The sequence below is a fragment of the Canis lupus genome, chromosome 19 (assembly GCF_003254725.2).
Source record: "Canis lupus dingo isolate Sandy chromosome 19, ASM325472v2, whole genome shotgun sequence".
In the NCBI taxonomy this organism is placed as follows: Eukaryota; Metazoa; Chordata; class Mammalia; order Carnivora; family Canidae; genus Canis; species Canis lupus.
The window spans coordinates 3446151-3458682 of NC_064261.1; the positions used below are offsets into that span (position 1 = coordinate 3446151).

The following is a 12532-nucleotide window of genomic DNA, read 5'->3' on the forward strand; positions in this document are numbered from 1 at the left end:
GCATCACAGGTGGGGGGGGTGGTGCCGGCAGGAGGGTGCCTCCCGGGGACCCCCGCTGCTGGCTCCTCTGCCATTAGGGCACCGCGGCCACGAGGCACCTGCCGGGCCTTCCAAGCGGCTTCTCCTGCCTGGTAACGGGCCCGCTGCCATTTGGATTTGCTGAGTTTCTGCATCACCCGAGCCGCCTGACAGTCCCGAGGAGGGTGGGAGCCCCGGCCCGGCGGAACCCGGCTGGAGGTCCCCCCACCCCACCCCCGCCCCGCCCCCTCGCGTCCGGGAGACCTGCTCAGGGATGCGATGCGGCGACGCAGGGACACCTGGGCACCTGCGTGCCGCCCCCGTGCAGCTCCGGGTGGCAAACGGGGTGGAGCGGGGCGGGAGGACGTCGAGGCCGGGTCGGGGCCGCTGCCCTGCTTATCCGAGGCCGACCCGAGGCGGGGCGGGGGGCGGGGCGCCGCGGGCTTCCAAGCTGCCCCCGCACAGCTGGAGGTCGGGGTCCTGGGTCCCCCCCCCCGAGGACGGTCACCCGGGGGTCCCCCGAGATGCCCCCGCACAGCTGGAGGTCGGGGGTCCTGGGCCCCCCCTGAGGACGGCCACCCGGGGGTCCCCTGAGCTGCCCCCGCACAGCTGGAGGTCGGGGATCTGGGTCCCCCCCCCGTCGCTGCGGTCCCCGGGTCCCTGAGCTGCCCCCGCACAGCTGGAGGTCGGGGTCCTGGGTCCCCCCCCCCCCGAGGACGGTCACCCGGGGGTCCCCCAGAGGCCTCCGCACAGCTGGAGGTCGGGGTCCTGGGTCTCCTCCCGAGGACGGTCACCTGGGGGTCCTCTGAGCTGCCCCCGCACAGCTGGAGGTCGGGGTCCTGGGTCTCCTCCCGAGGACGGTCACCTGGGGGTCCTCTGAGCTGCCCCCGCACAGCTGGAGGTCGGGGTCCTGGGTCCCTCCCCCCCCCCCGGGTCACGGCGGTCCCGGGTCCCCCAGAGGCCCCCGCACAGCTGGAGGTCGGGGTCCTGGGTCCCCCTCCCCCCCCCCCGGTCACGGCGGTCCCCGCGGTCCCGGCCCCCCGAGGCGCGCTCGAGCGCAGCCCCCAGCAGAAGCGAAGGGAGGGCGGGGGTCGGGCGGGGGTCGGGCGGGCCCGGGAGCCGCAGTCCGGGGAAGGGCCGGGGAGGGCCGGGGAGGGCCGGGGAGCCGTCAGTCAGCGGCGGGGGGCGCGCTCCGGCTCGGGCTGGGGCTGGGGCTGGGGCTGGGGCTGGGGCTCGGGCTCGGGCTGCGGCTGGGGTGATGTCAGCGGCCGGCGGCTCCCTAACAAAGAGGGCGCCTCGCCGGGAAAGTGGCGGCGGCGGCGGCGGCGGCGGCCCCGGGGCCTCGGGGGCTGGGCCGGGGGGGGGTGGCGCTGCCGCAGCGGCTTCGGGCCGAGCGCCTGCCAGGGCTGTAGGGGGAGGCAGCGCGCCCGCCCGACCGCCCCTCCTCTTCCTCCTCCTCCTCCTCCTCCTCCCCCGAAGTCGCCGGGCTCAGCCCCAGCGCTCGCTCCGCCGCCGGCAGCACCGGCTCGGACGGGAGGCGGCGCGCGGCCCGGAGCTGGGCACGGCCCGCAGGCGCCATGGACAGCGACGACGAGATGGTGGAGGAGGCGGTGGAAGGTACGCGAGGCCCCGGCCCCGGCCCCGGCCCCGGCCCCGGCCCCGGCCCCGGGCAGCCGCCGGGAGCGCGCACCGCCGGGCGAGGCGCAGGCCGGGCTCGGGGCCCCGGGGCGGGGAGGGGGGCAGGGGGGGAGGGGGGACACGGCCGCCGCGGCCCGGGCCCCTGCGTGCGCCCTCGGGCTGGCGAACCTGCCCGCGCCCCGTGCGCGGCCTCCCCGGGGTCGGGGCAGGTGGCGCCGCGCAGGAGCATCCCCGCCCCCCTCCCCGCAGCTTGGGCGGCCCGAGCCCTCGGCTTCCGCCCGCCGCCGCGACCTGCGGTGACCGCGGCCGCCCCGGGGCGCGCCTCCCTCCGGGCGGCCCCCGGCGCAGCGCTCGGGCCGAGCCGGGCACGTGGCAGCCGCGCTCCCCGGGGCGCCGGGCCCCCTGCAGGCGGCGGGGCGCGCCCCCATGCCCGGGCCTGCACGCGCCCCCGCCCCCGCCCCCGCCGCCGCCCCCGCCCCCGCCGCGCGGTGCAGGCCCGACCCAGGCCGCCCGGTGACACTTAACTTTCCGGATCCCCCGCCGCGGGGCCGCCCTTTCCGCCCCTTCCCCTCCGGCGCCCCTCCCCCGACGCTCCTCGCCACTTTGTTTTGCTGACTTTCTCCACCTCTTTTTTTTTCCCCCCTCTCCCCCTGCTAGTTCCAAAAAGCGAGGTGGGGACGTTATACAATGTAGCTGTTTGTAGCAGCTTTTGCAGCAGCGAGCCCTGGGAAACCCTCGCCATAGCGCGTCCCCCTCCCTGATCCCCACCCCCACCCCCACCCCAGACGGGCAGCGGCGCCCCGGGATCCCGGGATGTTTTACACCCAAGCGACCAAGCAGATAAGGTGAAGCTTTGGGTGCAATCTGGCCTCTCATTCGTGTGCCCGAGTTGTGCCAGAGGGCCCAGGACAATAAAGTGGCAGCGCTGTACTACGAACGCATAAGGGCACCGAGTCGTCGCTGCCTTGGGAGAAGAAATCGATTTTTATGGTTTCACAAAGCATGATTGACCCCTTTTGCGGTGATCTCGAGGTCTTACGGTGAGATTAAGTATGATAATTATGATTCCGAGTTCTCTGAAAGATGCCCATCCTGATGTAACTGCTATAACTTATTTCTTTACCCGGCTTCAGACAGTTGTTGTTTTATTTTCACAATGTTGTGAATTCACAAAACTCTCCAGGAGTTAAAGCCGACCTTGGGGGTTTATGGAGACATTGACGGAGAGGGTCTGTTGGAAGCCTTGGTTTGATTGAAATGATTGACCTGTTGTTCTTTCATGTTATGAAGAGGTCAGTGAAAAATGTAAAATGTCCTCTTTTCAAATTCTTAGAGCCTGTTCTCAGAGTTTACTTTTATTTGTAAAAAATTCAGTGCAAGCCCTTGATCACGGGCGGCGCTCCCCAGGTTAGACCACAGTTCTTTTTTGAAGCTGTTGAGAAATACAAGGCCCAAGTTGTCCACGGCCCCCGGATTCCTTGCAGAACGTGAATAGGCAGCTGGAGACCTGCATCTGCTGTTGTCGAGGTCGTCCGCTGGGTAGTTCTTTACACAAACAAGGAGGCATCTGCTCGGTAGGCCGAGCCGTGTATACTATCGTCCCAAATCAGAATATGCTTGCGAGTGAGAGGGGTCATTGCTAGTACTGCTGCTGGAACAACTAGGTTAAGCCTCAAGTGTTTGGGACAATCCAGGACACTTGTCACTCGGTTGTACCTGACAGTAAACAATTAGTGTAGCGCAGAATCTGTAGAGTCCTTACAAGCATCCAAGGCCCAAACTCCGTGCCTGGAGCGTGTGTGTGCACACGAGGTGAAGTGTACCAGTGGGCTTTTCTCCAACCAGTGTGGGCCTTTGTAGTGTCATCTGTGGCAGTCTTTACTTATCACCTCCCAAGTGCCTGGGAGGCTGGTAAAAGGCTAGTGTGAACATCTTGGTGTTGAAGGGTCCCCTGCCTCTCTCCGTAAACAGAGCCTCTGGCCTCCGCAGTTCAACTGTCTTCGCTGTTGTTACCATCGCTGCTCTAGTTGTGTAGTTCTTGTGTTCAGGCTCTACGCCCAATGCTTCACACACACACACATTATCCACTCAGTCTTATGAGACAGGGCACTGCTATTGGCCTGATTTTACAGAGGAGGAAACTGAGGCACAGAAGAGTTAAGAATGAACTCAGGGACACTCCTCGAGGTAGGAGACAGGCTTAGCCCTCCAGAACCTCGCTCCACCCTACCTGTCTCTCTACATTTTTCCTATTTTTTTTATTTTTATTTTTTTATTTTTATTTTTTGAAAGATTTATGTATTTATTTATTCATGATAGACATAGAGAGAGAGAGAGAGGCAGAGACATAGGCAGAGGGAGAGAAGCAGGCTCCACGCCAGGAGCCCAATGCAGGACTCAATCCTGGGGCTCCAGGATCGGCCCTGGGCCAAAGGCGGGCGCTAAACCACTGAGCCACCCAGAGATTCCCATATTTTTTTTATTTTTAATGAGTCAGTCAAATAGACAAAGTCCTTGGTAACTGAGTTTGGAAGCAACGGTTCAGTATGATGTCACTCTGTATCACTCCAGAGCTCGGTTCTGACAGAGTTCAGTGACTGACTTTCAGAGGAATGTATTTGGGGAAAGAGAATCCAACTTGCAGCCTCTCCAACAGACACCCTTTTTCCTCTTTTTCTTCCTCCTTAACAATTTACCCTGGAGAAGAAGTTGGACTCTGCAGGTCTAGAGCTTCAGTGCTGGTTCTGTGTCAGGGTAGAACTGTGGCCTGGGTGAGGTTCTCGCCTCTGAGCCATGGATCCCGAGGGGAGGTGGGCGGTGGAGGGAGGATCTGTTTACTCCCGCTGGCTGGGCCCGGAAGACAGCAGGCCCCAGGCCTCAGAGGGCCCGAGAAAGCCACCTGAGATCCTGCTGTGGCTTCTTAAAATCTCTCCCAGGCTTATTGGTTCGGTAGGAAGTGGTGTTTATTGCTAGATTTATTTCTTTGACTACCCATAGATAACAAAGATGAATACAGTGTGGCCCCTAATATAATTTTAAATAAGTGTATCATATCCAAACAGTTGAACTGTGCCGGGTGAGAGGAAGTAAAAAATTATTTCTAGCCTGGGGAAATAGATGGGGGCAGATTTCCCAGAAGAGGTGGTGCGGAGTTGATTCTAGTTGAGAGGGGACCTCGGGGAGTGACCAGGTTGGCACCCGGTAGTTAGGGAGGCGCATCTGGTTGCTAGTCCTTTGGCTCTGCGGTAACAGGGCCTAGGAGAAAAGTGGACGATAAGACAGGGCAAGAGCCTGTGTCACTGGCTGAAAAAGAGGATTGTGTGCTGAAAGCGATGGAAGGCCACAGCGGCCCTGTAGAGCTGGAAATGACAGGATCAGAGCTCTGCTCTGGGAGGATGAACCAGCAATGGTGAGCAGGAGAAGGGATCACCTAGAAGGTTCTTTGAAGGAATCCAGATCCGTGGTTAAGCGGGCAGGACAAAACGGAAAGGCTTGGAAAAACAGCAGCCACTGAGGAAGAATACTCAAAGAGAGGAAGTATCAGAATTTCCAGAACAAAAGGAGCCAGAACGAAAACAAGCAAATCAGTGTTCCGCTACCCCAACCTCCTCAAAATATTAAAAATAATTTTAGGGCAGCCTGGGTGGCTCAGCGGTTTAGCACCACCTTTGGCTCAGGACATGATCCTGGAGGCCTGGGATCGAGTCCCATGTCGGGCTCCCTGCGTGGGGCCTGCTTCTCCCTCTGCCTGTGTCTCTGCCTCTCTCTCTCTCTCTCTCTCTCTCTCTCTTTCTGTGTGTGTGTGTCTCATGAATAAATAAATAAATAAAATCTTTAAAAAATATTTTTTTAAGTCCCCCTAATATCTTATCCTGCCCATCTCTAATAAGGCTGGCTGGTGCTCTGCACTTAGGACAAATAGGTGCTAAGTGCACTGATAGCACCCCTCCCCATGCCCACGCGGTCAAATTCTGACCCTCACAACTAATAGTTGAGCTCTGACAAAGAACTACCCTCAAAAATCAAATTATGTTTTTAACCACCAGTGTAAGTGCATCATCATGAGGGCATGTTCCTTGCACTGAAGAGAGTAAGTTTGCCTTTTGTTAGTAGTACTTTTTTTGTTGTTGTTGTTAGTAGTACTTTTTAAAAGCAGTTCTATTCTACAGAATCAACAAGGCATGTGAAAGGGTCTCTTGTTGTGAAGGAAACACACTACACACACACACATGCACACACGTGCACGCACACGTGCACACACGCCCTACTCTCAGATCTCCTGTAGGTAAGCCTGAGGCCATAACTCTTGTTGTGAAGGAAACACGCTACACACATACGCACACACACACACACACGTGCATGTGCACACACACGCCCTACTCTCAGATCTCCTGTGGGTAAGCCTGAGGCTGTAAGCAGCCAGGTGTCTGACCCAGAGGGAGGGAGTTTCCTTTGCTGAGATGTACCATCACCGCACAGAATACAGGCCTGGCTCTCATCAGGTCAGGAAAAAAGCTCAGAGGTAACTGGATTGGGAAATGTTAACTTTCTGTCTGTTCAGTAGATAATGATCCTTAGCACAAAGTGAAAAAGTAAAGCTATGAGACTGTTACCTTTTTTTCTCTAATCTCTGTAGATACTTAAAATCATGTTGTGGACAGATCGATGGCACATGAGCTGGGACAGCATTGTCAACACAGAACAGTCATTCAAGTGAATTTTCCTGTTGTTTGAGTCTGGTGTTCAACCTCTGTTGAGGGGGAACTGGCCCTGACGGCTGTTGGCTGACTTGGAGCATTTTACAGAGTGACCTCAATCAGAGCGAGGAGGACTAGGGTTTCTTTTTGAGTTAGGTAACGCTTGGAAGGGATAGGAATTTGCACCCACGACATGCTATTGAAGTTCCTGGTGGTTGTTTGTTTTTGTTTTGGTTTTGGTTTTGTTTTTTTTTTAGAACTATCTTAACTCCAAAGGCTTCTCCTACTTCTCCTCCTGGGTCCCCAAGATGCCTGCCTCTTGGGCAATACCTGCTTCCACCAGCAGCAGGGAAGAAAGGGCATGCTGCTAGCTTGCCCTTATCTGGAGAGAACAAGATGGAAAGAATTGGGGCAGGGGCTTTTGATATTCATTAGCACATTCAGAGTGGTTAATGTGTTTCTTGAGTGCACAGCATGGGCTTCCTCAGATGAGGAAATAAGCTTGGAATGTGGGACATTGTTGTGAGGTCTAGTTGAGATCACAGGAAAGGACGTCAGCAGTGCCAGATGCCTAGTAGGTATGCACACTTTTTTCTTCTCTCTGTAGCAGCATCCCTCTCCATTAAGTGACTAATCCTGCCCAGACAACTATTCCATGATGCTATTATCCAAATGGTGTTTGAACAAGAGCTGTACCAGACTTGCTCTAGAAGCACGTGAATGTTGAAAGGAGACGTGAGCGCATAACAACCCAGTCTCTTCTCTTCCCTGTGTTTCTTTCTCTTGAAAGTCTCTTTGTTGTTGTTATTGTTTGGGTTGTGTTAGACACAAAGCTCCACTGCTTAGGAAAACCACTCTGGGCTGTCAGAGATTCAGGGTGGAATTCTCGAAGGATCACAGCCTTGAATTTCCAGCTCCTTTTTAATTGATCCCATTAATTGATAACATCGTCCTCCTTTTGGAAAGAGGAGAGGAGAACAGAATCACGAAGCCACCAGGAGGGTCCTGCTGCAGACTGAGGGAGGGAGAGGGAAGCAGCACAGGCCCACATCTTTCCGAACACTCGGTGTGGCCCAAGACATGGCTCACATTCTCTATTCCTCTCTCATCGAGAGACCCAGAAGGGGATGAGACGCCTCTTCATGGCCTGTTGAAAGACACATTGACACAAGCATCCTTCATGGAATGGGATTGATGTTTTTGCTTTTATCTCCATTGGGATTAGGGCTGTCCCTCAAATGCTTTTAGCATGTTACAAGACACTTTAGATTTTACTCTAATTTTCCACCGATGGGGATGCACCTGTGAGGCTTTATTCTGAAATAGGACAGGACTGTGGTGAATGAGGGAAGGTGGAAATCAGTCTTTACACTGGATTCCCCCACACACACCCCGTCCCCTTAGTGCTCATGTTTATCATAATCGTTCTCTTTATCTAAAGTAGAACAACAAATTGCATCAAACATTAACTTTTTAAAGTCTGAAATGTGTGAACTGCTTTCTGTGGGGAAAACGTTTTCAACTAATTAGTAAACACTTCGATGTAAGGCTAACATGATTATTCTGATAGTTATACCTAAATCATAATAAATAAGATACTAAATTCATAAAAATGTTAATCCCAACATTTCATAAGAGAAAGCTTTTAGCTCTACACGGAGTGTTTTTTTATTAAAAGAAAAAAGTGTAATTTATTTCAATGAGAGAAATGTCGTCAGTACATAGTTAGAAAATAATTGTCCAAATTATTTCATATGACTTGAGTATCACTGAATATGTCATGTATAGTTAGTTTTTGAGGAAGAAGAAAGCAATTATGGCCTAGTTGCTTTCTAACCATTAATTTCCTGCCCTTTGTAGAAATAATTTGTGTTAAGAGGAAAGGAGCCATATCGATTGTGATTTATTTGTCGTGTTTTGTTGTAATATTCTAGGTAATTCATTCTATACAGAGTCAGATGTAGCAGTAAGACAGTGTATTTGTTCATTGTTATTTTATGTTTGTGTAATCAATAACACAAATTAAGAGCTTTTTTAGTTCTTCATAACGCTTACTTAACCTCGTCTAAGGGATGACTTTTCTTTTTTTATCCTGTTAGAAGGAGTCATTTTAGGAGACTAAAGCGTTCATTGTGGTGATATGGCTTGTGTTCTCTTTTATGTCTGTGAGCCATCTGGAAGTCCCATAAGTGTTAATGTCCCTGCATTGCACACCGTGTTTAATGCTTTCCTACCTTTTTCATCCATGACCCAGGTTGTTAACCCAAGGAAAAAGCCAGGAGATTAACTACTGCCTTCATTCTCACCCACCTCCATAAAATTAGCTCACCGGAATAATTGGGGAGACACCAACGGGGTGACGTCTGGGTTTTGTGAAATATGTAGATCATGACAAAAGCCTAGATGTTGACTGTAAATATAAATAGTGGAATATACCAGTCTGTGACCCAGGAAGGACCAGCAAGTTAAGGCTCACAGTGTAATAAGAGCTGCGGATGTTCAAAATCACTGTTTAGACGGCCCTGCGGATACTGCTAGCTGCGTTTAAAGCATCACCCCTCTGAACATCGTGGTACAGGGTATACGACAAGGTTATCACTAAACACTCAAAGCTGAAAGGCACTAAAGGAAAGCAGTAGGTTCAAGGTTAAGCTCTAGTTCAGGCTTAGAGGGACTCTGAGTTCATGTGTTAGTACAACCAGGTGTATAAACACTATGGCAGTTTCAGAGATGTGGCTGTGTCCCTTGTTCTTTGAGTGTAACAAACAGCAAGCAGTAAGGGTTTTCTTTTTCTTTTCTTTTTTTTTTTTTTAAAGATTTTTACTTATTTATTCATGAGAGACAGACACAGAGAGAGAGAGGCAGAGACACAGGCAGAGGGAGAAGCAGGCTCCATGCAGGGAGCCTGACGCGGGACTCGATCCCAGGACCCCCGGGTCACGGCCTGGGCCGGAGGCAGGTGCTCAACCTCTGAGCCACCCAGGGGCCCCGCAGTAAGGGTTGTCAAAGGTCGCCCAGCTAGTGGTCCCCCACATGCTCCTGTGGATGAGATGTACGGTCGTGTTGTACTTCCTACCATTAGAAAACTTAGTGCAAAGACCGCGTACCTTACAGGAGATGATCGAAGGCGCCACCCGAGTCACATTGCAGTAAGCAGGAGAGTTTGAGGGCATTAACTTCAGATTTGAGCACTGCTATGTTGGGAAGTTCTTGGTAAGTTGAAGCATGCAGGTGGCATTACCCGGAGGCCCTGGTAGGCCCTGGGAAACGGCAAGCTTATTTTTGGCTCCTCGTCTACAGCGTGCTCTCGTCCGTCTGCCGTGGCCCCCATCTGTTCACAAAGTGTGCACAGCAGACACATTGATCCTGCTGATGCAGGCGGAGAACGGGGGGCAGTCACCCTCCCCCGAGGCAGGGAGGGGGCCTGTGGCTGCCCGGGGATCTTGCTGGAAGGATCGGGGCCGGGAGTGCATTGAAGATGCTGAGGTGTGCCTTCTGCTTCCCTTTCTCCAGGGCACCTGGATGATGATGGATTGCCACACGGGTTCTGCACGGTCACCTACTCCTCCACGGACAGATTCGAGGGGAGCTTTGTTCACGGAGAGAAAAATGGACGGGGCAAGTTCTTCTTCTTTGACGGCAGGTAGCACTCACAGTTTTGTCTTGTCCTGTCTTGTTTGGGGCAGGACCAGCTCACTTTACTTGCAGGGATGATGCCAATGAAAGGATTTAGGTGGAGGTTTTGATACAACTTCTAGAAAAGGCAGAAGCAACCCCAGCAGGTCTGCACTGCTTGGGGGCCTAAGGAAGCCGCCCGCGCTGCTGTGGGGAAGCCATCCTGAGGCTTGGGCCCCCTGGGCTGCCCTTGACCCCACTGCTGGGTCGTGCCGCCTTCAGGGAGCTCCCATCACGCGTGGGCTGGTGGCTCGGCTCACCCAGCCTGGTGGCCAGTCTCACCTGCTGGCTCAGGGGATGAGTCTCCATGAGGTCACTGCACAGGGCCCAATTTGGACAGTGCGGGTAGTGATGATTTCCCCCTTTCTTTCAAGTCTCCGTTCAGTCCCTCTCCCTGCCCGATGTCCCCTCCTGGTTCCTTCATACCCTGAAGGACCAGGGGGCCACCTCGTGGGTTCTGCGGCTTCACCATTTTCCCAGCTTGTTCCCTGTCCTCGAGAGATGGACAAGAAAACGGTCAGCAGGGCTCTTGAAAGCCGCATCATCCCGGTTCCAGCAGTGAGGCCGAGGCGCCTTGCAGGTGGGGAGTGACTGTAGAAGGGACTCTCTCTTGCAGAAATAGGTGGGCCTGTCCTGGTGCAGCTTTCCAACCAGGACTCTTAAGCTGTGTCAGCTTCAGAAACAGAGAGCCACCGGCGGCGGATTTATTTCTCTAGATTTAGAGGAATTCGGAGCCCTGGGAGGCCTGCTTCCTCTCTGCCCGCCTCCCTGGGGAATATGGAAATGCAGTTGGCTGAAGCAGGTTCTAGGATTCTGCAGGGTTCAGCTCTGCTTCTGAGCTCTGGGTGTTGGTGAGAAGCCAAAGCTTCCTCAATCACGGAATTCCTTTGGGAAAAAGAATGTCTAAGCTGACAGTTCAAGGGGGATCCAGGAGCGGGCCTGGGCCCCGGAATAGATGGGTCATTCTATAGAATCATCATTCTGTAAATGAAGTGGGTTGTTTTCAAAGTTTTTAACAGTCCTTTAGGATCTCCATTATCTGATAAAAGAGGAAGAAAGCGCTACTAACCCACCATAGAACTTGTATAAAAGTTCATTTTCGTTATTAATCCCTACCTTCTCTCTCCCATTTGCTCCACCTCCACACTGCATCTCTTACTAGCAGAGCTTTGCATACAACCTATACATTTTTTTAAAAGACTTCATTTTTTTTAAGTACTCTCTATACCCACCACGAGGCTCAAACTCACAACCCTGAAATTAGGAGTCACACGCTCCACCGACTGAGCCAGCCAGCTGCCCCACAAACTGCACATCTTAAATGGACAGATACTTCCCTGCACTGCCTTTCCTTTGCCCTGCTGTGGATATTTGGTTGACACCTGAGTCCCACACAGGACTCTTTCAAGATTTGGTATCAGTGCTTTCTTTTCTCAAGATTTTTTTTTTAAGATTTATTTATTTATTTGAAAGAGAGATTGAGGAAGGGAGAGAGAGCACAAGCAGGGGGAGTGGCAGAGGGAGAGGGAGAAGCTGGCTCCCCCGCTGAGCATCAGGGCGCCCGATGGGGGACTCGATCCCGGCACCCTGGGATCCTGACCTGAGCCAAAGGCAGATGCCCAACTGACTGAGCCACCCACATGCCCCTACTCTCTCATGATCCCTTTAACCTGTCCAGAGGGAAACTTTCCCTGCCTCATTTTCAGAGCAGTTTATTTATACCTTTTTTCTGGAAAGTGTTCCTTCTTACCTCATGCTGCAGTTATTCTTTTATTCACTCAACAAATGTACACTTATGTAAATATCTTATTTCCCCAATAGGACAGAGGTTTCCTTGAAGATCGACTCTGTTTCGTCTGTTAGGCTTCCTGGCACTTTCCCTTAATTTGATACTTAAAAAAAAAAAAATGTCTAGCTAAGTGAGTGTGAGAGCTGAGAAAAGGTGGCGTTCATCCAGAACACCCATTCCACTCCCACCACACACACACACACACACACACACTCATGCTTTAAATCTGGTAGTTTGATGATCATACCCTGTGATTGATTGACTCTGGAGAAACAGTCCAGCAGGTTGGGTTGATTTTATTTTTTATTTTTTTATTTTTTTTAATTTATTTATTTTTAGGTGGGGTTGATTTTTATGTTGGGTTCCCAGACCTGACACACAGTGTTGAAGGGCCAAACTGATCTCGTGCACCAGTGTGGTACGAATGGGCTGTGTTAGCCCCAGGATACTGATCCTGTTGGCCCTGGGGGAGCTGAGTGGGGCCTGACGCTTCCCGAGCCACTACCCAGTCAGGGCAGTCACTTCTGGCTGCAAGTAGCTTTCTCCATTTCCCCCTGCAGCCATGTGCATATGCGTCTCGACGCAAAGAGCTGAAGCACCAGGTCAGGTTGAAACATGAGGCCAGTGACCATCAGTGGAATAGAAATACATTCGTTGGGTTTTTTTGTTTTCTTTTTGAGGCACTAATTCACTAGTTTTCACATGTACCACTCAA

General features: G+C 53.0%; 1 protein-coding gene across 1 annotated transcript in view; it reads left to right on the forward strand.

The window, feature by feature from the left end:
- Positions 1–1392: 1392 nt before the first annotated feature.
- The window catches only part of SETD7 (SET domain containing 7, histone lysine methyltransferase), a 50806-nt gene continuing 39666 nt past the window's right edge, over positions 1393–12532 (forward strand). The window contains exons 1-2 of the mRNA XM_025462307.3: positions 1393–1635; positions 9867–9996. Of these exons, the coding sequence (XP_025318092.1) occupies positions 1596–1635; positions 9867–9996 (170 nt within the window). The 5' untranslated portion in view covers positions 1393–1595. The remainder of the gene's footprint in view (positions 1636–9866; positions 9997–12532) is intronic.